At 40.7% G+C, this 27,948-nt stretch overlaps 1 protein-coding gene across 1 annotated transcript in view; it reads left to right on the top strand.

Annotated features, from left to right (window-relative positions):
- RNF180 (ring finger protein 180) overlaps positions 1-27,948 on the top strand; it is a 78,230-nt gene that overhangs the window by 17,539 nt on the left and 32,743 nt on the right. Inside the window, exon 4 of the mRNA XM_063128021.1 lies at positions 356-1,297. Coding sequence (XP_062984091.1) covers positions 356-1,297 — 942 coding nt within the window. The remainder of the gene's footprint in view (positions 1-355; positions 1,298-27,948) is intronic.

Raw genomic sequence — 27,948 nt, 5'->3', positions numbered from 1 at the left:
CAAGAATGTTTGAAGGTTATTAAAGTTCCTTATTAAAGCATGCAGTGCTTAATACAAATCTAAGAGTTTTTAAGAAAAATCAAAAAACATTTTGAAATGGCTACATTGGGAAGTTCCTTATCCATAGGCACAATGGACAACTGGAAAATTGAACTGCCTTATGTATTCTTATGTATCTCAAGCAATTTTTTTTAAAAAAACAATAACAGTAGGTTTTGTTTATTTGCCCTTTTTCAGTCATAAAACAAAATGTTAAGATGTTTTCCTGTTATGTGGGAAAATGTTTTGCAGAATAGTTTCTTACATTTTGGATAACAAAGAATTCATTGTTTGTTTTCCTCTTCATTATCCATAGGCACAATGGACAACTGGAAAATTGAACTGCCCATTCTGTGGAGCCTGTCTTGGGGGCTTTAACTTTGTCAATAATACAAAATGCTCCTGTGGCCAGTTTACAAATATCCATCTTTGCAAGAGGCGAACTGACTGCCGGCCAGCTAGTTCAGTTACATCACCAATATTACAACTAAATCACTTGTCACTTTGTAAAGTTCATTCTGATTTTAACAAGGAAATATCACCAGGTGTGACAGGTGGAACTTCAGGAGCTAGAAATCAAAGACTTTCATACAATGCCAAAAATAATGACGGCATTGGAAGATTAATAGAGGCACTTTGCCTAGAGGTGAGATCAACCAACTTTGAGATGAGTAGTAAAAAATTACACTTTAGACTATATAATCCAAAAACAAGTATTTCAGCTTCACTGGCTGTGAATGACAGATACAGTGTAAAAGCTTTTCATAGAAAATCACAGAGTTTGGACTTGAACTTCAGAGGGAGGCTTGTCTTGTTTCCTACTTTATATGGAACTTCCGTGACCGAGAGACCTGTTTTCTCCAGGCAACAAGAAACACAGCCTTTTAACACAAAGCGTTGCTTACAATTAAAGTCTAGCAGAACACATAATTATTTTCAGTTCCCACTTAAATCAGATGCTGGTGAGCTTCCAAAGACTTTTTCTGTTACTTCCTACAGTGTACTAGCACAAGAACAGACTAAGTTTAAACCTTGTTTAGAAGCTTCCAAAAACTACCTTGAGAATGCTGCTATTGACCAGCAGCTGTTCCTGTCTTCATCCGAGAGCACTGCAGAAGATGTGAAACAGCACATCACATCTCTTGGTCATCTTCAGCCCTTGTCAATTATTGATCAAAAAGTGAGCAAGAGAAAAAGAAACCAATTGAACAGTTTAAGAAGGAAGCAAAGGTGGCAAGAGAGGTGGCTACAAAAGCAGGTGCGTATTAAACAATTTAGAGATTATATTATATGAAGAAATTTGGTGTGATTATCAAGGGCAGTTTTGGTGCATTATAACAAATTAGCAATAATTTCTGAGAAGCGCTTTGAGCTTCTAACATAAAGGCAATATATGATACTTTAGAACTGCTTGGCTGCTTTCATTTTCTATATGTTCAGCAGTCCTGTTTCTGTAGTACAGCAACCTCTAAATTGGAGCAGTGGTTGTAACAATGGTATATCAATTCGGATATCATACCAAATAAGAGTTTAGCACAAATCATAGTTTGCAAACCAACATCTAACCATCATTTCTTATTCTGGTTTGTTGGCTGATCTCAAGCCATGTTTTATTGATTTAAATAGTTTGCCAAACCGTAGGTAGGGTTCCTTAACTATGGCTTGACTGGACAACTAATATCTGCTCAAACTTTTTCCATTGTTATAAAAGATACTAGAAATGTAGAGGTGAAATGTATGTAATTATTATTTTTCTCCTGAGCAAAGACTTCTAGCAGTATAAAGTATAGATGGGCAAATTGTGGCCCTCCAGATTTTTGGCCTATAACTCTGATTAGTCCAGCCCAGCATAGCCAGTGGCGAAGGATTATGAAAGTTGAAGGCCAAATCATCTTGAGGACACAAGTTGCTTGCCCGTAGTATAAAGACTCTGTTCAGTTATGCAATTAGGGCAGTTCTTTATCCTTTTTTCTAAAACAGGAACATTGCTCTACAGTTCATATCGGTTAATCTGAGAATAATGTTTTATGTTCATAATTAGTATGTGCTTGCATGAACAAACACACTGTACCTGTTGAGATGACATGCTAAGCCACGGTGATTAAGCATTTTGAACTAAGGGGTTAAGCATTTTGAACTCAACATTATGGCTTAGCATGTCGTGAACCATTCTTAACCATGGTGGCTACATAAGTTTGGTTTAAACGCACTCACTAACCATTTGTTGCAGAAGGGTTAGCAGCCTAACCATGGCTCAGCGTGTTGTCTGAACAGACCCAACATGTGCTAAAAGATCACTGTTGTTCACTAGGAGTTACTTGCATGTATCTTCAAAATCATGGTCGTCAATTGCCATAAATTAATTTCCCTATTCATACATATGTTTGATCAAGAGAGTTATATATCCTCAGCCTTCTCTGAAAATCTGAACTGGTAGTTCATGCAGCTTACTAGGTGACTTTTGGCCAGTCACTAATTCCTAGCCTACCCTACCTCACAGAATTGTTGTGGGGATAAAATGGAGAGTAGGGGAACAATGTAAGCTGCCTTGGGTTCCTTGCAAAAGGAAAAAAGAGTGGGATATAAATGTTATAATAATAATAAAGGTGGGGCTATGTTCCTATAATGTACTTTGGATACCTGACAGAGTACAAAGAGATTTTCTCTGTTGTAAAAGATGAAAAAATGCTTATTCTATCTTAAACTTTTAAGAACGTAAAAAGTGCCATGCTGGATCAGACCAAGGATCCATCTAGTTCAGTACTCTGTTCATGCAGTGGCTAACCAACTGTTGACCAGGGACCCACAAGCAGGACACAATGCAACAGAAACCTCCTGCCCATGCTCCCCAGCAACTGGTGTATACAGGCTTACTGCCTCTGATACTGGAGGTAGCACATAGTTATCAGGACTAGTAGCCATTGATAGCCTTCTCTTGCAGGAATTTATCCAACCCTTTTTTAAAACCATCCAAATTAGTGGCCATCACCACATCCTGTGGTAGTGAATTCCATAGTTTAACTATGGGCTGTATAAAGAAATATTTCCTTTTATTTGTCCTGAATCTCCCACCACTCAGCTTCATGGGATGACCCCAGGTTTTAATATTATGGGGGAGGGAGATAAATGTCTCCCTATTCACATTCTCTACACCATGCATAATTCCGTACACCTCTATCAGGTCTCCCCTCAGCCTCCTTTTTTCCAAGCTGAACAATCCCAGCTGTTGTAACCTTCACTCACAAGGGAGATGCTCCAGTCCCTTGATCATTTTAGTTGCCTTTTTCTACACTTTTTCCAGCTCTACAATATATATATATTTTTTAGGTGTGGTGACCAAAACTGTACACAGCATTCTAAGTGTGGTCCCACCATAGATTCACTTAAAGGCAGTATGATACTGGCAGTTTTATTCTCAGTTACTTTTCTAATAATGCCTAACATGGAGTTTGCCTTCTTTACAGTGGCTGCCCACTGCGTTGACATTTTCATCAAGCTGTCCACCACAACCCCAAGATCTCTTTCTTGGTCAATAACCACCAGCTCAATTTTCATCACGAGTTGGGATTTTTTTTGTCCCAATGTGCATCACTTTACACTTGCTTACATTGAACTGCATCTGCCATTTGGATGCCCAGTCTCCCAGTTTGGTCCTAATACAGATCCCTTTGAGATAGTACTATTTTCTTCCCTGTAGATAGTAAAACTAGCATGTGTAAAACTAGCACATGGGGGAATTGTGAGAATTTACCATTTATTCCTGGTCTCTGCTTTCTGCTCTTCTGATCCATAAGAGGGCCTATCTTCTTATTCCATCCAGTGGTCCAACTGCTTCCCTAGCTGGTTTCCTGCTTCTGGTATATTTAAAGAAATAAATTAAATATTCTGGTATATTTAAAGAATTCTTTATTGTTTGCCTTGATATTGTTAGCAATATGCTCTTCAAAATGCTTTTTTGCATCTCTTTGGCCTTAGCTAGACCTAAGATTTATCTCGTGATCATCCTGGGGTCATCCCTGTTCATATAAATGACACACAGGGGATCCCGGGAGCAGGCAGGGAAGACCCCAGGACGATCCCAGGATAAACCGTAGGTCTAGCTAAGGCCTTATTGTCTGCTTGCATCACCTTTGTGCAAACTTGTGCTCCCTTTTATTTTCCTCACTTGGACAAGACTTCCATGGAAGCCATCCTTTCTATAATAGCTTCCTTAACACTGCTAATTAACCATCTCTTCGAGTTGGTGTTCCATTTCCTAGCCTGTGATACACATTTTAGCTCAGTTTCTGTTATTGTGGTTTTGAGTAACTTCCACGCATTTTGAAGGGATTTAACCCATTTCAACTTCCTTTTCACCAGTTCCCTCATTTTAGAGAAGTTTCCTTTTTTGAAGTCAAATGTGACTGTGTTGGACTTCCTGGGCAGTTTCCCACTTAAATATAAATATAGGATATTGCACTATGAAAGAATATTGCACTATGAAAGTGGTATATAAAAGTCTGGAGCCACACTACTGCTTTATAGCAGTATTGAAGTGCACTGACAACTGCTGGGGCCCATTGACACATATGATGTACCGCTTTCATAGTGCTATATCCTGTTTGGTGTAGATTAGGCCTTAGTCTGATAGAACTGTGATCACTGTTACCAATTGGTTCAACAACTTTTACATCTCATACTTGCTTCCGAGCGACGCCACTTAGGCTTAAGTCCAGGGTTGCCTCTCCTCTGGTCAGTTCCACGACCAACTGTTCTATGGCACAGTTGTTTAGGACATCGAGAAATTTAACCTCCTTGTCATGACTGGAATATACAATTATCCAGTAAATGTGAGGGAAATTGAACAATGCGTCCTTATTTAGAGGCCTCCCTGATTTCGTTTTCCATCTCAAGGTCGCCCTGAGCATTCTGGTCTGAGGTACGATAGCACATTCCCAGCACTAAATTATAACTCTACTCCTGTAGAGTTTATATCCAGAGATGACCGTATCCCACTGGTTTTCTCCATTCCTCTAGATTTCTGTAATGCCCACTACGTCTAGATTCTCCTTTAAGACCAAGGTATGGTAAGGAGTGTATTGTGGCTGCAGAGAGGGAGGGTGAGGGCTGCCTGCAGGTAGATTGCCCATCTCTGTGCTAAAGTGGGGAAATGGTGGCCACATGGAAACATAAAACACTCCAAAATGATGCTATGTCCTAGGATATTTGGAATGGCCACCATAAGAAGCAGTGCTGCTGCTTTGAGTTAGATCAGTGGTTCCCTAAGTGGGCGGTATTGCCCCCTTGGGGGCAGTGGGATTGCATAGGGGGGCGTTAAGAGGCAAAGGGATGGCAGGGGGGCGCTGGCAGGCAAAGGGGCAGCAGGGGGGCGTTCGAGGTGGTCTCTCCAGAAGGTCCTAAAACCCAGGGACCGAGCAGGAAAGAGCGGCAAATTCAGCTGCTCTCCCCACACCGCTCCTGCTCAGGAAGGATTTTCTCACTCACACAGCCGCTCTCTCCTCCTATCTCAAGCCCACAGCGGCCCCACCAGAAGTAGGGGGTGGGGGAAATGCCCACAGGAGGCAGCAGAGCAGGAAACAGCAGCGAATTCAGCTGCTCTGCCACTCTTCTCCTGCCTAGGAGGGCCCAGGGCTTCTTTCCTGCTGGAGCCACCGCCGCCTGCTCGCTCGCTCAGCCAGAGCTGCTCCCTCCTACAAGCTGCCCCGGCACACCTCTCGTGATAGTTGCTGCACAAGGCGGGAGCAGCAGCCATGTGGTGGAGAGGAAGGAGCACGTGGAGGACGGTGGGTGGCAGACAGCTGCCAAGAACAGCAGTCAGCCGGCAGGCTGGGTGGGGAGCAGGACTGCTTGTGCTGCTGCAAGGTATCTCCAGGCTCCCTTCCCCTGTCAGGAGTTGCAGATTGGGGCCATCTCCCCTCTGAGCTGCTGCCCTCCTGTCCTAATCAGCCCGGCAGCTATTGTGAGGCTTGGGGGGAGGGGGGTTGGAGAGAGCGAGAAGGGGGGGCTTGGAGGTAGGGGGTTGGAGAGAGAGAGAGATGCTGTGTGTCTCTGTGTGTGCTCCCACCCCTCAAAAAATCTGGACTACAACAGGATTGGGAGAGAAAAGAAAAGGGAGGGAGAGAGAATTGCAATTCCCCAGGTAAAGAAGATTCAGCAGCACCTTTTTCGAGAATGCTTACTGAAACAATTCCTATCTGCCCTTGCTTATTTCAGGGTGTCCAACCCCCTTTTTTCAAGCGTTCTTTTGGTAAACATGGTATGTGTGTATCTTGTGTCACCATAAAAACAGAGCTGCAACACAATCCTAAGTATGTCTACTCAGAAGTAAGCCCCACTGAGATCAATAAAACTTACTCTGAGGTAAATGTGCATAGGATTCAGCCTGAAAACGAAGAGAGGGTGAAGAAAAGACAGGAGAAAATGAATTGTAGAAATAGAATAGCAAGGTAACTGTGGGATATTTAACCATATTTAAAGACAGTAAGTACAGTAGAATTAGTGCCCCTCTACTTCAGTCCCAGCCAGATTTTCCATAGGAAAACTCAGTACCAGGTGGCAGATAATTATTTTAAAATTTTAATTAAAATACATTATCCTTTCCTATAACAAAATGGTGCTTACTCCTAAGTAAGTGTGTTCCACTGAAGAAGGAAATCCTATTTGATTCCTGTATTCATGCTAGTGTGACATGATAAGTTAAAGGCACAATTTCATGCATGTTTAGACAGAAAAAAGTCCTTCAACTCCTAGAATCCTCTCTAAATGGGAAGCACCTGCCCCAGGCTTGCCGAGGGAGGGAGGGAAAAGAGCGAACGCCTCTGTTTGCAGCCAGCATGGCAGGGCACACCAATTGGATTTTGAATGAAGTATTCAATTAATTGTTACTGTTTTGAATTTTATTGTTATTATCTTCCTTGGTGGGTCGTTGAAAACCACTATTCTAAATAATAATTTTTATAGTGTAGGGCAGGGGGGGCGCTGGGCATGAGTTTGTGGAACCAAGGGGGCGGTGACCTGAACAAGTTTGGGAACAACTGAGTTAGATTATACATGAGCAAATACAGCCCTTGGGCTGATTAAGGTTTCTCCCTCCCCCGCCTTAGACCAACCTGACTTGAAATTCCTGTCTTAGAAGACTATACTCTGTGTTCAGCCAGGCATGTCTCTGTGAGAATACATTTTCCTTATCTTAGGAGGTCTTTCTGTTCACAGGGCCAATGTTACCCTTTGTCCTGTCCCCATCATTCATCTATAAAATAAATGTCAGCCTTTTATAGATCACAAAAGCTTTGTCTGCTGCTTTTGCACCTATCTCAAACACACACACACACACGGGGAAAGAATTACATTTTTAGTGTCAATACGGCTGTTAGTATAATATTAACAATAGAAATATGTTCCATAGTATTATCCTTTTGTTTCCTTCCAACAGATAACTATGTATGTGTTGGAACATGGAGTTTCCCTTCAGATTCTTCTTGTGGCTTGTCACAAAGTAGCTAGCAGAAGAAACCTCCTCTCTTTAGAGGAGTTTTTTCTTTCTTTCTTTCTTTCTTTCTTTCTTTCTTTACAATTAAATCCCAGAGAAAAGATAACTTATTTGTGCTCTCTGTGCATCACACATATGGAAATTTCTATAGCTGAGGGAAACGTTTTAGCAGGAACTCTCCCCCCACTGTCCAGTGTGCATGTCCCAGTGGGTTCCCACCCGCCTCCTCAGTTCTCTTTTCACCACCTTGTTAGTCAAATGCATTTTTCAGGAACTTTGTTCTCTCAGGAGAAAACTTTCCTTCCCTTTCTGAGGAATGCTTGGCTCTCTTCAGAGAAATTGGTACCTTTGCTGAGGTTCCGTATTTAAAATTTCAATCTTATTCTTTCCTTTTTTTAATGTTAATTACTTTTTTGTGATCTTTTTTGCTGAGAGGATCATATGGCTGTTAAGGGCCCATTTTGGAAATGTATACAATGTGGCAGTAAGTTTCGCCCCATGGACGGTCAGTCTTTGTGGTTATTCTGTCTGGGGTAAGCCCACATAGTGGAGACTTGTCATTGTATGGGGTTTACCAAACAAACAAAGAGGAATCAGGCAGATCGCTGTAAGGTCTTAAGGCTGCGTTGTGCAGAAGATTCTAGCGGCAGTCAACTCTTAAAAACCATCATCTTGATGGTGCTATATAAATAAATAATAATAAATAATAATGGCCTCCAAGGACGCTCAGAAAAGCTCACAATAAACCCGCTCCTTTCCATGGATCTCCACCGACACAAAATTCCAACTCATCCACCATTATTGGATTCACCAACATCGCAAGCAAGAGCTTTAGTATCAAGATTAGAGCCTTCTGCTATGACATCGGCCTCAGAGGGATATATCTGCGAACTCTTGCCCCCAAGAGTCAATGTTGATATACCACCATGGTCACCATTGCAAACAACACAATCCCCACAGGAGTATTGACACCAGAGGTCATCCCCAGAATCCATTAGATCAAGAAAGATCGGAAATGCATTACCAAGCTCGCCACTGATCCAGATGACCAGTGAGAGATTGGAACAGATATGCTAATTCGGCCAAGGATGCACCAAGGATGCACTACCAGTATAAAGACTGGCAGAACGGGATGTTTATTATAAAAGGGCATGGTATCTGGGAGCAGCTTCCCCCCGCTACTGTTCAGCTCCATCAGCATCAATATCCAGGTCGCCAAACAGGGATGATTTTGTACAGCCACTGCCAGTTCCACCGAGATCGACATCTCTTGATTGTCAACCATTGACAGACCCTTCAAGCCAATACAACCGATAGATAAGCCATCTGACACTCAGCGTCCACGCCGTCTGACAGCAAGTTCAGTAGCGAAGGACCACAGCAAAGGGCAGGAGTTGGAAGACCCAGATTCACCATAATCAGGAGATGATCACCAGTCAGGCACAGATAAGAAAAGACATGAAATGCCTCATAGTGAATGGCGTGAGGACACTTCTGTCACCTTCCATTGACACCGACACTGTTCACCTGAGATTGAGGTCGAATACTCCACCCAGATCCTCAAAGTCATGGTGTGGAGACTTAACCCCAATTGAACACAGAGGTGATGTCGGTGTTGCAGGCTATGTGTAATCCAGCAACCAAGAAAGCTTATTCCGCAGAGTGGATAAGTTTTTCACTATATGAAGAAGAGCACAGGCTTGAACCCTATTGGCATTGTTAGGAGATATACTTACCTTCCTGCACTCTCTCTATGGGAAAGGACTCAAGGTCTCCTCCATTCATAGAATCATAGAGTTGGAAGTGGCCTATAAAGCCATTGAGTCCAACCCCCTGCTAAATGCAGGAATACCTGACAGATGGTTGTCCAGCTGCCTCTTGAATGCCTCTAGTGTGGGAGAGCCCACAACCTCCCTAGGTAACTGGTTCCATTGTCATACTGCTCTAACAGTCAGGAAGTTTTTCCTGATGTCCAGCCAGAATCTGGCTTCCTGTAACTTGAGCCCATTATTCTGTGTCTTGCACTCTGGGATGATCAAGAAGAGATCCTGGCCCTCCTCTGTGTGACAACCTTTGAATTATTTGAAGAGTGCTATCATGTCTCCCCTCAATCTTCTCTTCTCCAAGCTAAACATGCCCAGCTGTTTCAGTCTCTCTTCATAGGGCTTTGTTTCCAGACCCCTGATCATCCTGGTTGCCCTCCTCTGAACACGCTCCAGCTTGTCTGCGTCCTTCTTGAATTGTGGAGCCTAGAACTGGAGGCAATACTCTAGATGAGGCCTAACCAGGGCTGAATAGAGAGGAACCAGTACCTCACGCAATTTGGAAGCTATACTTCTATTAATGCAGCCCAAAATAGCATTTGCCTTTTTTGCAGCCATTCAGGTCTACCTGGCGGCAGTTTCAGTTTTACATGGGTTTATTCAAGGATCATCCATTTTTACTCACCCAATAATCAGACAGTTTATGTAAGGACTTAAAAATCTGGTGCCTCCAATGAGGTGTCTTATTCCTCCATTGAGCTTGTCAGTGGTGTTAAAGGGTTTAACAACAAAGCCTTTTTAGCCTATGGCAAAACCAGATATGCCTGGAAGGTAGTCTTCTTGATTGCAATAAATACAGCAAGATAGGCAGCAAACTAGTGGCACTGCGTATGGACTCTCCTTACCTAATATTCCACAGAGATGAGGTGGTCATACATCCCAACTTGGTGTTTTTGCCTAAAATAATTTCAGACTTCCATGTGAATCAAGATATAATCCTGCTGGTTTATTTTCCTTCACCTGTATTGCCAGTGGAAGTGGCATTACACTCTCTCAATGTCAGGAGATCTCTCGCTTTTTATAAAGTCAAGACAGAGGCGTTCCATAAAACCAAAATACTTTTTATGTGTTATGGGGGACCAAAGAATGGACTTGCAGTCTTGTACAAGCAATTAAATTTGCTGAACTGGCTGGCCTTAAATTGGTCACGGCTCACTCAACATGGGGTGTTTCTACATCAACTGTTTTTGGCAGGAGAGTATCGATACCAGAATTGTGCAGGGCAGATATATAGTCCCAAGTTTATGCACATCGACTTTCATCTCGCTTTACCACCTGGATGTGAGAACCAGAGCTGACTGCACTTTTGGACAGGTGGTCCTTTTGTCAATTCTACAATGATGGAACACCTTCCCACCTCTGGTAAGTGAGCTTGGTAATCGCCCATATGTGTGATGCACAGAGACCATGAAGAAGAAGAAAAGGTTGCTTACCTGTAACTGCAGTCCTTTGAGTGGTTATCTATGCATTCACACAACCCTCCCACCATCCCTGCTCAGTGTCGATGGCTTATGTGAACTGCCCAGAGAGCTTCGGCTATTGGGCGGTATACAAATGCAATAAATAATGATGATGATGATGATGATGATGATGATGATGATGATGATGATGATGCTGTCATTACCAAGTTGTAACAGCCTTTTCATTGGGACCAGCAATTCGGTCTCAAGGAACTGAGGAAGCTGGCGTGAACCTGCTGGGACAGGCGCCCTGGACGACAGTTGTGGGGAGGGTTCTTGCCAAAATGTTTTCCTCAACTATAGAAGTTTCCTGAAGTGAGCTCTGCACAGACGCGGAGTCCATAAGTGTGAATGTGCAGATGACCACTTGAAGGACCACAGTAAGCAACCTGTTCTTCCTAGTCATTTTGGGATGTCCTCCTGTTTTTGACTAGAACAGAGATTTATAGGTACAAGGAGAAAATCTCTGTATCTCCTCTGTCCTGTTACATAAGTCTATCACAGGTTGACTGTGCCTAGTGTTCCATTCCACCTGTCATAGAAAATTTCTATAATTAATTTTGGACTTGGCTACTATATGGTTTCTTTTGCTGCAGCTTTCCACTTCCTCAATTCAGCATTTTAGCTAAGTCATGCACACAACCAATTGTGCATTAACACATTGCACAATTTTTAAGAATGCTACCAGATATTATATTAAGACAAATGCATCCATGTATTTTGTGTGGCAGGCCAAAGCAATAGAATTCAAGTTTTTTTTGTATTTCTGTACTACAGTACTGTATTGTGTCTTTTTGCTGCTAAAAGCACTGTATAAGGGGATTTCCCAGTACATGTATAATAACAGAAGTTTGATTTTTTTAACAGCAGGGGGCACCAAACTTCCTTTACCTACAAAACAATAGAAAATTGTAAACATTTTATGAACGAACATCACATGGCAGAGTGTGGTGTATTATGTTTTTAGAATGTTTTATAGATTAAAATAGTAACGCTGCTTATATCTGGTGATTATAGGTTTTAAACATAATAGTGGTACTTGTTGCTACTGCTGTAGCTCAGAGTCTGCCAACATTTGTGTAATAAGCTGTCTCTTGTGGCTGATTTTATTATATATCCATACTAAGCAGTGCCTTTGTGAAAAGCTTGTGATAAATGGCTGCAATCTCTCAGCCAAGAAACTGCTTTTCTGCCTCTTAAAAACTGGTATCAATTGGGTTTAAAATATGTTTAGTAAAAGGAAGGATATTTGTCTTTATGTAGGATTCAGATATTATTACTGTAAAAAAATAACTGTAAATGATAAGAAACAAAATACTTCCTTTGTTTTATTTTATTTTTGGTTATTTGGCATTGCTCTGAGTTTGTAATCAAATGCGTACAGTTTGCATTTGCTCTGGGGGTTTTTTAATATAAAGAAGTATAGCCAACTGAACATATGTATTTTTCAAATATATTTTTCTTTTTGCTGCTATAGTGCAAGGAGTGCTTTAACTCTGAATCTTTTACAAAAGATATTGAAAGTGTTTCTTTCCAAACAGATTAAAGTTGAGTAGTTTCCATAAAATTACCTGTATGAAATATTAGATGGTTTATTAAATAGAGATTATCTGAGTTTAGTTTAGCATGCAATCCAGCCTTCCCCATCCTGATGCCCTCCAGATGTGTTGGACTGCAACTCCCATTCCCAGACATCTTGTCATTGCTGGATGGGAAGGATGGGAATTGTAGTTAAACACATCTGGGGGGCAAACACCTTGAGTCGCAGTACTGGGGAAAAGGCGGGATATAAATAAATATAATAATAATAATCAGGTTGGAGAAGACTGGTGTAATCTAATGATAGCTACTTCCTTGCTTATTAGAATAAGTTACTAAAATAGAAATATAGTGAAAAGGTTTATTCACTAAAACACTCCAATTTGTTTTGAGGTTTCAGGGTTTCATTTCTGCTTGTATTATTGCCTTTTTCCTTGGACAAGTCACATAATATTTCTGGAGCATAAGACATATTCCTACTACTTCTTCCCAGCTATAAAATGCATTTTCATTTCTTTTTAAGCAAAGTCTTTGTCTGTTGCGCATTTGGAATGACCCCAACATAGCATTGTTGGTCCTGGTTCAATTCTGCCTATAGTTCAAGGGTGGGCAAATTGTGTGCCTCCAGTATTTGGCCTACAATTCCCATAACCTCTCACCATTAGCTTTGCCGGCTAGGACTGAATGGAGTTGTAGGCTCAAACATCTGCGAGGCCACAAATGCCCACCGCACCTGTTTAATTTATTTATTTATTTATTTATTTATTTATTACATTTCTATACCGCCCAATAGCCGGAGCTCTCTGGGCGGTTCACAAACATTTAATATGCTTTAAATCACTCTGACCCTGACATAAGTTAGGACATAATTATAAATAAATAACATAGAATTTAGTTTGTGTAACTTTCCTGATGAGAGAGACAAAGTATTACAGTTCAGTTCTTCAGTTTAATCTTTATCTGCTTAAAACCAAAGGTCATCACAAAACAGAAGAGAGAAAAAAAAACCCAAACAAATCCACAAAACGGAATCAAACAATATCCATCAGTTTCATATATATATAATTATACATAATTCTGACTAATTTTAAAAGCAGTTGCAAATAAGGAAACTTGGTACATAACATATTTCTTAAGAATGTAAGAAGAGCCATACTGGGTGAGACCAAGGCCTTAGCTAGACCTAAGGTTTATCCCGGGATCGTCCTGGGGTCGTCCCTGCCTGCTCCCGGGATGCCCTGTGTGTCATTTACATGAACAAGGATGACCCCGGGACAATCCCGGGATAAACCTTAGGTCTAGCTAAGGCCCAAGTGTCCATCTAATCCAGCATTCTGTTCACACAGTGGCCAGCCAGCTGTCAACCACGAACCTACAAACAGGACATGAGTACAACAGCACCCTTCTACCCATATTCCCCAGCAACTGGTGTACATAGGCTTAGTGCCTCTGATACTGCAGGTAGCACATAGCTAGCAGGACTAGTAGTCATTAATAGTCTTCTCTTCCAGGAATTTGTCTAACCCAAGCTATCCAAGTTGGTGGCTATCACTACACCAGGTTATTTGAAAGAACGTATTCTCCCTTATGAGCCTGCCTGTGCTTTGAGATCTTCTGGAGAGGCCCTTCTTTTAGTCCCACCTTCTTCACAGGCACGCTTGGTGGGAACATGGCAGAGGGCCTTCTCGTTGGCTGCTCCGGTGCTGTGGAACTCTCTTCCTGGGGAAGCTAGGCTGGCTCCCTCCTTGATGGGCTTTCGGAAGCAGGCTAAAACTTTTTTGTTCAAGCAGGCCTTTAGAGAATAATCCAGCCCTCCATCTATGTTAATGTTTTATAATTTTGTTGTGTATTTTTTAATTGTTTATGGCTTTGTTTCCCTCCCCCCCCCATGTATATTTTAAACTTTGTAAGGCCGCCTTGAGGCCCAGCATTGGGCAAAAGGCGGGATACAAATAAATATAATAATAATAATAATAATAATAATACATCTTATGGTAGTGAATTCCATAGTTTAGCTATGTGCTGTGTGAAGAAGCACTTCCTTTTATCTGTCCTGAATCTCCCATTTAGTCGTAGGCCGTTGCTAGACGGGGCTGTAGCATGGGTTACATGCTGGTGGTGTGCTTACAGGTCCACATGACGTTCACCAGGATCCATGTCCATCCTGTGTTGAAACCTCTGTTTTCCCGTGTTTTGCGAAACGGCTTTAAGCCCAGTATTTCCTGTCGGCGCGGGCTAATTTGGATGCGGGTGGCGCAGGTGTGGGACGAAATGAGGTCAGCATGGTTTCCAGTGAGGTCAGTAATGGTCAGGAAGAAGGCATGCTAAGGGGAGTGGCCAGCAGTTTTGGCCAAACCTCGTCCTCCATTTGCGCACCGTGTGCAGCTGTGGCAGTGGCGCAGCGGCTTTTTTTTTTAATAAACGGGTCTGCTTTGCGCACGAACGGACTAATGGAAAACTGTCTGGTGAGTTGGGGGGTGTTGTAGATGTGTGATTATGTGCAGCTTGTTACCTCTGTGTGGGAAACTTTTCGGGAAGGCGGGCATCCAACTTTAATGGAAAGGTGGTGGGCTGTACCCTCCCCATCGTCTCGGTGGGCAGCCGCAGGTACCGTCCTAATGCCGGTGGTGTAGGCTGCACGGATGATGTAAAGGCGAGTGGGGGAATGACGGGCACGGTAGAGACCGGCAGGGCTGTGTGCCTATTGGTGTGGGTATGTGGCAGCTGGGTGTAAGGAGGCAACAGGCGAGGGTGGGCAGCCATCTTCTATCGGCCACGCGGCAGCAGGCAGAAGATCAGGGAAGCATCAGGGAAACAGGAGGACACCATGGGAGGTGTCCGCAGTACATTGGTGCCCAGAGGCATCAGGTCCAGGACCCCAGCCCTAGACTTTTTATTACTTTGCAGAAATTAATGTGCTGCTCCAAGACGTTTCTGAACGTTATGTAAACCAAAAATCTTAAATCCATAATCCAGAAAGCAACAGTCATCATCAGTAGACAATGGGCTTGATAGAGCAGCTCTAGTAATCTATTTAAAAGGAACAAAAGAGAGTGGAAGCAGAGTAAGTGGCATTTATTATGCAAGAACACAAAGTCAGAAGCTAGGCACTGTTCTCACTAGAAGAGCAATGTTCTTCTGGCCTTTGAGCAGGAGGAAGATTTTTAGAGAGTTATGTGAGAGCCAAGGGAATTGGACGGAAAACGTGACCCTAAAGGTTTGCCTCCATGTTTCCTCAAAACCACAGGGGATGATGAGATGCAGCCAGCATTGGCTTTGGTACAAGGTCACCATAAGAAGCAGCTGCAGCACACAGGCATCCTCAGCACCCGTTGTGACATTTCAAGAGATCCTGGGATTCAACTCTTAGTTCCTAGGAATGAAAATAGATACTTGTTATATAAGTGTGCTTACAAAATGTTGTTTGTTCCATATTTAAACCCATGAAACCTGAAATTAGAAGGGAGTTTTGTGTGTGTAATTTTGGAAAACCTCTGAAGGAGAGTTGGTTGAAGCAGAAAACTATTTGGGGTGTAAGTTTAATGATTGATTTTAGACTAGAGTCCCTTAAAATTCCACAAGTGAATTTATAGTGCAATCCTATACATGCCTACTCTAAAGTAAGTCCTGTTGAGTTCAGTGGGGCTAATTCTCAGATGAATGGATGTAGGATTAAAGGATTAGTTATGTAGACTTCAGTAAATATAATTTGTGATATTTGTGTTCTCTCACCTCACTTTAGAAGAAATAACTTTTATCCTCCTTTAAAGGAGATAACATTTGCAAAACACAGCTATAAAAACATTGAAGACCGATTTCAAAACTGCAGTCAATTCTTTCAAGGTTGATTTTACATCTAAGAGGAGAAAACACACTAGAAATAAGTAATTGTTTTGGCAGATGGTGATTAGTAGTCAGATTCCTTATACAGAGAACTACCGTAGTAGAAAACAATGCATACTAGCTTTCTAAACACTGTGATGTAATACATTATTTCCTATAACTATACAGCATCAAGACTAAATACTCTCTGGATTATAATAGTTCATGCTTGGAAAATGTATGCAAATATACCTCATACTGTTCAAAGTGACTTGAATTTATGGTGCTGATGTTTATAAACCTAATAGTCATATAACTATCACATTGCACCTGCAAACTGGTTTAACATCTACATTGTGCTTGCCTTTTCAATAACCCTGTGAAGTGGCTGCATTATTCCCAGTTAACATGTTGGGAACTGAGGCACAAAACTACAGAGAGAGTCCATAAGCACTGGTGGGACTCCCTTCTAACTCCCTTCTTCCCTTCTAACTCTTTTCTCCACACCTGAAATTAGAAGGGAGTTTTGTGTGTGTTATTAACCTATATATATATATACCTATATATCAACCTATATATAATATATATACACACATACATACATACACATATACATACAGTGGTGGCCAAAATTGTGGACACTTTTTGAAATTTTCATGTTTTGCAACTTTGCATGCTTATAGAACGTGTTATGTTTCACGAAATTCAAATGTTTATATATCAATCGAAAGAGAATTTAATGCTGAATTCAATACAAAAAGCAGAATGCAAATATCTGCAGTGCAAAAAAAGTTATGCTTACTTTAAAAACAAACAGGTGTGATTGAGTGAAGAAGCGGATTAGAATTGCAAATCCTACTGGCCAATTACAGTCCTTGTTCTGGGGACCAATCACATGGCAGTAGCTGTGATACATCATGTTTCAAGTTGGGGAAAGTCAGTTTTGCTGTTTGTTCTGTAACTGAAGCACAATTGGATTTTATTTGAATATTTGAAGTATTTCTCAAATTAAAAGTGTTCGTACGTACGTCATAAATAGAGCAATGGCACCAAAGAAAAGAGTTGATTGGACACCCAGGAAAAGAAGCAGGATTATTGTATTATGTGAATCAGGTCTTTCAATTGATATATAAACATTTGAATTTCGTGTAACAGAACATTTTCTATAAGCATGCAAAGTTGCAAAACATGAAAATTTCAAAAAGTATCCACAATTTTGGCCACCACTGTATACCTATACAGTTGTACCTATATAAATCTGTATAAAATGTATTTGTACCTATAACAGAAGAAAATATATATCATTAATAAGGCTATGTGTTTTTAGAACAGTGAAACATAATCAAATTGATGATACAAATATTTTGTAACTATGGCTCAATATTTCCTTATGGATATGTGCAATCAAAGACCAAAAAATACAGTTGTAATAGCCTGTGTTCTGCCATTGGACCATGGTTATAAATTTCACAAAATCATGCTCACAGTTGCAGAAACAAGCTAATGTTTGGGAAAATACGCACTGAATTCTGTGTGAGTTAACTGATTATAAAAATTAATCCAGAATGACAAACAGCCATACCAGCAGAAATAATTTGGATTGGGTTATTAATATGGCAGAGGTCTCCACTTGGTTGCTTTAGGAAAAAAAGTTGGAGGGTTTTTTGTTTGTTTTTTAAAGCCATTATCACTAACATTAACTATAATTATCACCCTTCATTAACATTTACATTGCATGCTATATTTTGTTTGTTCAGGATTGTTTTTCAACTTACAGAAGCTGCTGTGTGTGTGTGTGTGTGTGTGTGTGTGTATGTGTGTGTTTGTTTTCCTTGAAATGGTGCCTTACAGAAACATGTGGCTCATGACAGTGTCTCTTATTAAAACGACAAGGGATACACAATTAGTACATTTCCCCACCAAACAGTGATAGTGGGTTCTGCTGTACAGATAATTACAGCAGTGCCATAATTGCAGTTACAAGAATTCAGGCAACTGTAAGTAAAACAGTTGGCAAGAAAGCAGTCCTAATTTCTGCCATACTGTTCCCAAAATCATTTTCTGTGAAACTTATCTGATTTTGTTTACCTAGGACAAAAAGACACATTCCTTGCTTAAAATCAAGAAGATGTATTACTTTTTTATTAAGAAAGTAAAATTACCAATATCAGTAATGCCTATATTTAAATCTAAAGTGTGCCCACACTTGGTGTAATTTTACCACCTGTTCCATGGGAACTGGAGGCTATTGTGCAGCAGATCCAAAGCCTCCCCTCTTTTTACCATCCTCTTTTTACTATTAATGCTGTCAGAGCACCAACAACGAAGTAGCAAGGGGTTTCTGGGCCCACTTCCCTCTCCACCCACATACTTCCCCTTCTTTGGGGAGAGAGAAAGAGGCCTTAGCTAGACCTACCCTCTGTCCCACGACGGAGAAGGGAAGATCTCGCGTTGTGATTAATGCAAGATCCCTCCTCCGTTTACACATAAGACGCTATGACCTCAGGAGGAAGGAAATTCCCCTCAGGGAAACTCCCCTGTCAGATTCCTCCTGACAGACCCCACCAGCACCATCAGACTCTCCTGTCAGAACCCTCCAACCAATCAGTTGTGGTGTGGCCAACATTCCGTCACCCCACCTCTATTTAAACTTAGGACCAATGAGCATCCTTACAATGTTCATTTGTTCTACAATCAGATTATATACTGTAATGTCAATCCTATCTTCCCCCAAACCTAGCTTCATTTTTTATCTCTTAGTAGTGCTATTTGGCCAGCACACCATATTTACAATGTAACTTCTCAATGTAAACCTCAAGTAAAAAGCGTACATTTTTCTTCTTCTTTTAACCCATTTAGTCCTTTAGTCATTGAGACAGTTAAGGTTTTACCCTAGTTTTACCTCAATTTCTTCACAGGAGCAGTCTATGAATCCTTAGCAGTCAGTGAATCCATAGCAGAGAACTCAGTACTCAGGCAAAGCAGATTACTCACAGTAGTAAACTCCTCTGCCATTTTTATTCCCAGCCCCAGGAGGGCTAGCTGGCATGTCAGTGCTGTGTGGTTGTAAATGAATGGAAGTTGGAGGGTAGGGGCCAGCATGAACAGCAGGGCTCTAGCTTGATGAAGTGGAGCAACCCAAACAACCCACCATGGCTTCTCCTCACTGCCATCCACCAATACTGCACATAGTACAGCAACAATCTGAGCAAAGTAACTAATCAGGCTTGTGGGCCCAGCCACTCACAATGGGGGAGGCGTAGGCCAGCTCAAGAGACACTGTCTGAGCTTGTCACAGAATGAAAGGTTGAATTACTTTCAGTGCTGCACACACACAAAAACACACCCCAATTTTGGATTTCCCCCAATCCAGATGTGAATAAATGACAAAGCTGCCAAAAAATATATGAATGGGAATACCAGTGTTTGCCTCCCTGATGCAGCAACCGGGTGAGAGGAAGGACAGAAGCCTCCGGATCTGCCAGGCTGATTGTCATCCAGTTGATTCGCAATCCAAACTGCACCATACAACTTGTACCTGATTTCTAGAATACTCTTCCTACAAAGGTGTTCTGACTTCTAATAGATAGCAAGGCTAGAATAGAACGTTTCTACCTGCCACCTAGTTTTCTGTGAGGAAATACTTTTTTTGTAGAGGAGTGTCCCTGTCAGTAGAGGTGCAGTCAAAGACACAGGTTTACCACTTCAGTGAGAAGTCTTTAATGATCTGAAAGGAGGAAGGAAATTAGTCTGCTTTCTTCAGTGTAAATCCAGTGACAATAGTAGACGTTAAGAAACTCATGATCACAACTCAGAGAAGAGACTATGAAATCACCAGAAATTTACCTCACAGCAAGATCATCAAGGAATCATTGCAAGGAGCTAAGAGAGGATGAAGATGGACAGGTGATGGACAAAGAAATGATTACCACCAGCAGAAAATAAATGTTAATGCAAGATTCTTTTCTTCTATGCAAGAGAAAAGCATCCACCCAAATACTTGAAGTTTAAGTGGAGTTGTGAAATGACAAATCAGTGTAGCTGCTGTTATTTGTTATATAAACTTATTTATTTGCAATAATTCTGAGCCATAGGATTTGTTTTGAATGCCAGTGCTGAAAGTTCACAATCCTTTCCATCCAAAAATTCACTCCTGGTTACTTCAAGCTTTCTTCATTTCAGCAGTTTAATTTGGGGCGGGGAGTCATTTTGTTGCTACTATTATTAAACAATTAGGAGTTGGAAATCCTTGCCAATATACTGCAAATCCCCAGAAATGTAATAGTAGATCCCAATCTTGTTCTGTCTGTCCAGAACTTTTTTTTCGGGACTTAATTTAACTTTTTAAAAACAAATCTATCACTATGGGCATTTACACAACAACAGGGCCTTTGAAAAGAAAATCTGTCTTTGATATGAATATGAAAGTTTTTCCAGTGTTCTGTAAAATTAATCATATCTTGTGGCTGATTTTCATACAGCATGGGCAACACAGGCTGCTCTTCAAAAGATATTTCATATAGGACTGCTTTGGAATACCTGAAAGTAGTTTGAGGTTTCAAGCTCAAGAGTGCATTTACATGAATGTGTTTATATGGCTCACTGCAGTGACCATCTCTACTTAGGAGGATTGCAATGTATGGTTTACATGGAGAAACACAGCATTCAATAAGAATTATTCAGAGCTACCCTTATTATTCACATGTTCTGCTTAAGGACGATCACATTTAGTCACCTGAGGAATTTTTGGAATTCTCCTTTGTTAAACTAGAAAAAGTGGGTTGCAAAAAAAAAAATCTGAAACGCTCATGGTTTAGTGCAATGTGAACTAATTTTTGGAAGGTTTGCCATAGCAAACCCCCCATCTTCCTCTGTAGCTAATCTTAACTATGGTAAGTCTAAACAAGTTGGCTTCAGTAACTAATTGGCTTGTTTGAAACTAATGATAGTTACCTACAATTTGTCAGTCCAGATGACATGACAAGCTGTAGTTATGCAAAAGTATAAGCAAAACCTTCCAAACTCCTTCAGGCTGCAGGAGAGGGGAAAACATGAAAGCCAAAGCTCACTATGGCTCATTAACTCATGCTAAACCATAGTTTACCATGATGTGAACTATCTCTATGAGAAATAATGGAAAGCCTTTACTCGGTTTATGTACACCGGAACAAAAACAAGTGTCCATACTTGCCAGTTTAACTCATCTCTGACTGATAACAAGAATTAAGGTATGTTACTTATTTGTTTCTTTATGTGTTCATGAGTTAACATACAACACGTTAGTACCAGCACAGACTCAACATGTCAGAAGTTAGTCTAGATTGCAACACTTCTCCATTTTGTACTTACGTTTGATAACAGCCACAAATTGTTTTTCCCCCCTTACGAAAGAGAGATCTTTGGAAGATTTCTACTGTTTCTTATATGCTTTTGTTGAAAAACAGGAGTTGGCTACACATTTTGAAATCTTACTGTTTTTAGATTTATACACATTCTTTTTCCTCCCCTTGAGCTGAGTTGAAAGCTGTTGTATTGATTGTGGTGGTAGGAAGCCATCTGATAAATTATTAATTTAGCTTTATTTGGCAGGTATGAGTTTTCAATTGATCTCTTGAAAGACTATGCACATTCTGTCAGAGCTGTTATCTTCATTTTAAAGATGCAATCGCATGAATGAATATTTTATGTAGTATTGGCATAAATGAATATTGACTAAAGGGAAAGTGTAATTTCAAATGAAAACTGCTTGCTTGCAAAAGAACAGTTACATGGAAAGTACATCTTTTATTAGAGTGCACCTACAGTTCCCTATTTGAGATAATGATATGAATGGTAACAGATTAGTTGTTTGTACCACTCACTCAATGAAGCATTCATGGAATTTGGAAAAGACCTTGGAGGCTACCACGTCTAACCCCTTGCTCAGTGCAGGATCCAACCACAGCATCTCTGACAGTTGTCTAGCCTCTGTTTAAATTCCTCCAGCCAGACTGTAACAGTCTGATCCAGTGACTTATTAGAAAGTTTATCCTAGTATTTAACCGAAACCTCATTCCTTTCAATGATAGTGTATCTCTACACATGCAGTGGAAGAAGAAGATGGTAAAGGATGAAGCAGAATAAATTTAAGCACTCCAGACAACAGGTGGGGGATGCTACTTCCAAGTGTTTCCCCTCCTTTTCCATCCTGCACATAGAAAACTAAATTTTTATCTACCCTTTTGTTTGCTTTTTTATTTATTTAAAAGCATTTGGCATTCTTAATGTAAGGAACATTAAAAATTGTGACACCCCACCTGTAGTTTCAAAAGGTGCAATTAGTACCTTAGCTGAATTCTACAGTCTGGTCTACGCATGCAGAAGAATGATGTGGGAATGAGATGGTGGAGTCCTGTGGTGGTAGACTGAACTCACGTGAGACAGCAGATGGGGAGAAAACATATTTTGAATGTTCCCCTGCATAAGAAAAAAATACTCCTGCAAGTAGAACACTAGTATAGCAGGGAGTCAGCTGAAATGCTAAGTTCTAACTAGCAAGTAGGATGTTGTTTTTACTTCAAGGAACATTCTCCTATCTGCAGCCTGAAGTAGCACAGTTCATTGTACTGCTTATTCTGTTGCATGTGCAGACAAAACTAGATGTACAAGGCTGGACTACTGGATGTACACCAGGCCAGGGTCATTCCTGTTTCAATTTTTTTTTCTTAAACTGTATTATTCCTCCAGGGAAGGATCTGCAAATCCTCAATTGCAAAGGTTATGCAGTGCTCCTGCTCAGCTTTAGGGTCTATCTAAAAATGTAGTTTCTACTTAAATATGTTGGAGGCTAAATTTATAAGAAGTCCTCAACTTCTGTTTTGTTTTCTGTGTCAACCTGTGGACATAAGAAGATTTATCCTGTACATTTTCCAATGGTGGTAGATTTTGGAATTTGAAGATCAACATATTGAGCTTCCCTATGTTAAACAAAACAAAACTAAAACCCAAGTCTTACTGGGCTTTCTTCTTCCAGAATCTTCTTCTGGGTTTATGATGGGCTTCTTTAGATGGTGAACACAGGTCTCATTCACTATCTGTTACAGCCCACAAGATCCACACTCATAGTCTATTGCAGTCCACCATTTCTGCTATTACTTTGATGGTGGTTGTTAGGCATGTGGCAAGTCACATAATATGACTTAAGGGCTGTGTTTTACTTGGTTGAGTCATAATATTTTGGGTGCATTAATAAAATCTAGTCCCGCACTGATCCATTCTGAATCTGATTAAAACAAATGTACTATTACTGAGTTTTAATATGTGAAAAAGCATCTAAAATAAAATTTAAATTGATTTCATTATTAATTAGTTTTGTTTCAAAAAGCTTCATGAAAGCAAAGATATAATGCTTATATGTATTGGTTAAATGTACGTAGTCTAGTTCCCAAGCTCAGTAAGCAAAAAGCTAAAAAGTAAGCTACCTTGGATCCATTGATTACAATATAAGTAATTAACTTAAATTCCTATGTATTTCAGCTCAACCGATTGTAGATTCAGCTGTATATCATGTGCAAGTGTTTTGTTTTTTAGTTAACCAATAACAACAACAGCAATTTTCTGAGTAATATTTTTGAGGAAATGTATAGGAAAAATTACCAGAATTTTAAAATATTGCAAGATGATGCTGTCAAGGTGATGCATGCCATATGCCAGCAAAATTGGAAAACACAAGAATGGCCATCAGACTGGAAAAAATCAACTTATATCCCCATACCAAAAAAGGGAAACACTAAACAATGTTCCAACTATCGGACAGTGGCACTTATTTCACATGCCAGCAAGGTAATGCTCAAGATCCTGCAAGGTAGACTCCAGCAATTGATGGAGCGAGAATTGCCAGATGTACAAGCTGGGTTTAGAAAAGGCAGAGGAACTAGAGACCAAATTGCCAATATCCGCTGGATAACGGAGAAATCCAGGGAGTTCCAGAAAAACATCTATTTCTGTTTTATTGACTATTCTAAAGCCTTTGACTGTGTGGATCATAACAAACTGTGGCAAGTTCTTGGTGGTATGGGGATACCAAGTCATCTTGTCTGCCTCCTGAGGAATCTGTATAACGAACAAGTAGCAATGGTAAGAACAGACCACGGAACAATGGACCGGTTTAAGATTGGGAAAGGAGTACGGCAGGGTTGTATACTCTCACCTTACCTATTCAACTTGTATGCAGAACACATCATGCAACGTACTGGGCTTGATGAATCCAAGGCTGGAGTTAAAATCGCAGGAAGAAACATTAACAATCTCAGATATGCAGATGACACCACTTTGATGGCTGAAAGCGAGGAGGAGCTGAGGAGCCTTATGACAAAGGTGAAAGAAGAAAGTGCAAAAGCTGGGTTGCAGTTAAACCTCAAAAAAACCAAGATTATGGCAACCAGCTGGACTGATAACTGGCAAATAGAGGGAGAAAACGTGGAGGCAGTGACAAACTTTGTATTTCTGGGCGCAAAGATTACTGCAGACGCTGACTGCAGCCAGGAAATCAGAAGACGTTTACTTCTTGGGAGGAGAGCAATGACAAATCTTGATAAAATAGTTAAGAGCAGAGACACCACACTGACAACAAAGGTCTGCATAGTTAAAGCAATGGTATTCCCCGTAGTAACCTATGGCTGCGAGAGCTGGACCATAAGGAAAGCTGAGCGAAGGAAGATAGATGCTTTTGAACTGTGGTGTTGGAGGAAAATTCTGAGAGTGCCTTGGACTGCAAGAAGATCAAACCAGTCCATACTTCAGGAAATAAAGCCAGACTGCTTACTTGAGGGAATGGTATTAAAGGCAAAACTGAAGTACTTTGGCCACATAATGAGAAGACAGGATACCCTGGAGAAGAGGCTGATGCTAGTGAAAGTGGAAGGCAAAAGGAAGAGGGGCCGACCAAGCGCAAGATGGATGGATGATATTCTGGAGGTGACAGACTTGACTTTGGGGGAGCTAGGGGTGGCAACGGCCGACAGAAAGCTCTGGCGTGGGCTGGTCCATGAAGTCACGAAGAATCGGAAACGACTGAACGAATAAACAACAAATGAAATTCTCACACAAACTACTATTTTTTTTAATGAAAACTTATAATTTTGGGGGCTCAGGGTTAGCATTTGTAGTAAATTGCCTTCAGTAGTCTTTGGTGGAGCAGAAACCAATAGCTAGAAACCAATAATAGTGGTAATAAACATCTAAATTCTTTTCTGTTTAATAATCATTATCCATGCTGCGGGCGGGGGTCTTCATTCCTACTCTCTTCACAGGAGCTATTTTAAACTTTTGGGGCTAATCTTCCTCAATCCTTATGCTTGTGGCTTTGCAGACATTTCAAAAATATACAGGATCAAGGAGTGATCCATTCTCCCTGTTTTTAATTGTGGAAAATATACATCAGCCAGAAAACCTCCCCCATTGACCCAATACTCTGAACTCATCTCTTCCAGAAACTTCCTAGAGAAATATGACTTTTCTAGTATTACCTGAAGGGCATGGAACAGGCCTATAGCATTTGTTCACTGTCAAACTAAATGCAACTTCCCATCCACTGGTCTGCCAGTTACTTAACAACCATTCTGTTTTTATAATCCCGAGTAGGCAACAAAATAGGATTACTGAATCCCCCATGTTGGGCTTCCATAAACGACTGGAGGATTGGATCTGGTTTTGTGAATCTCTAGTTATTCAGGCCTGTAATCATAGGTTCATCTACACCAAGCAGGATGTTCCACTATGAAAATGGTATGAAAGCGGTATATAAAAGGCAGGAGCCACACTACTACTTTATAGCGGTATTGAAGTGCACTGACAACTGTTGGGGCCCATTGACAAATATCATATACTGCTTTCATTCCGCTTTCATAGTGTTATATCCTGCTTGGTGTAGATGTGTCATGGGCCTCAATAGTTGTCAGTGCACTTCAGTAGCACTATAAAGCAGTAGTGTAGATCCTGCAGTGCACTTCAATACTGCTACAAAGCAGTAGTGTGGCTCCTGCCTTTTATATACTGCTTTCATAGGCCATGGTTAGTCCAGGCGATATCCCGGTGAATGCCCTGGGATTAGTCTGAATTCAGCAGAATGTTTCCAGGTTTCTTACAATCTAGTACCTACATTATGGGCATTTTGAGCAAGTTTTTCAACAGTAACCGATACTTAGAATCATAGAATAGTAGAGTTGGAAGGGGCCTATAAGGCCATTGAGTCCAACCCCCTGCTCAATGCAGGAGTACACTTTAAAGCATCTCTGACAGATGGTTGCCTCTAGTGTGGGAGAGCCCACGACCTCCCTAGGTAATTGGTTCCATTGTCGTACTGCTCTTAACAGTCAGGATGTTTTTCCTGGCTTCCTATAACTTGAGCCCATTATTCCATGTCCTGCATTCTGAGATGATCAAGAAGAGATCCTGGCCCTCCTCTGTGTGACAACCTTTCAAGTATTTGAAGAGTGCTATCATGTCTCCCCTCAATCTTATCTTCTCCATGCTAAACATGCCCAGTTCTTTCCGTCTCTCCTCATAGGGCTTTGTTTCCAGACCCCTGATCATCCTCACTGCTCTCCTCTGAACACGCTCCAGCTTGTCTGCATCCTTCTTGAAGTGTGGTGCCCAGAACTGGACACAATTCTCAAGATGAGGCCTAACCAGTGCCAAATAGAGGGGAACCAATACTTCACACGATTTGGAAGCTATACTTCTATTAAAACTATTACATAAATCTATTACATAGGAAATATATTCATAATTGACTTAGATGAAGTATTCTACATTGCATATAATTAATAATAGATTGTCCTTGTTTTTACTTCTTTGAGAATACTAGGTAATTCAGTTTTAAAACAATTTACATTATCTTTAAATTGAATTGGAATTTTACTTCTCAATTGTGTCCCATTAGCACATGCCTATTACTTTCAACATCACTTCTTCATTATTCTGATTGACAGTGTACTACACACAGAGAGAGCAAGAGAGCGCTAATAATCTTGAAATAGAAAGGGGAAGGAAATGTTTAGGGAAAGCTGGAGAAGTGACTGGGGAATTGGAAAAGGAGTAGATGAAATGTTGAGGGTATGGATGCAAATGGGAAACATGGGGAGAAGTCCAGAGATTAATGAATGAAGGGGAAGGGACTGCTAAAAAAACCTGAAGGGTAGATAGGTGAATCTGATGAGTATTTGGAAGTTGGTAAAGGAGGTGATGGGAAGGCATGTAAAGAGAACAGTGATTGGAAGGAAAGTGTATAATGAGGGTTATTGTTTGATACAGGGTTAAACAAGACAAAGTGGGGGCAGGAATGAAGGTGTGACTAATTTAGGTCCCATTGATTTCAGAAGGTATGACTAAATCTGTTTAAAATCCTCTGTTTAAAAGATGAAATGTCACCTAAATACATCCCTGAGCAACCTTCCCCTATTCTTCCCCTCATGCCATTCTGTGTTGTGATTCAGTAAAAGAGTCTTGTTTTATTGGATCAGTGGGTGTGGTTAGTACAAAAGAACTAACTGCTAACCAGTGACCACTAATTCAAAATTATTACATGCATTGTTATTTATTGCTACTGACATATGGTGGATGACAATCAAAATTGTGGGTGCTTTTTTCACGATATACTGTTTATGCACAGCTGCCAAAATAAAACAACATACATCCAGCCATCTTTTCAAAGACATTCCATATTAAATATTTGTGTATAAATATTTTCTCTGGCAGAATAATAAATACATATCCATACATACCCCGAAGTGTTTCC

Source organism: Elgaria multicarinata, chromosome 6 (assembly GCF_023053635.1).
Source record: "Elgaria multicarinata webbii isolate HBS135686 ecotype San Diego chromosome 6, rElgMul1.1.pri, whole genome shotgun sequence".
Taxonomy (NCBI): domain Eukaryota; kingdom Metazoa; phylum Chordata; class Lepidosauria; order Squamata; family Anguidae; genus Elgaria; species Elgaria multicarinata.
This window is presented reverse-complemented; position numbering and strand designations above follow the sequence as displayed.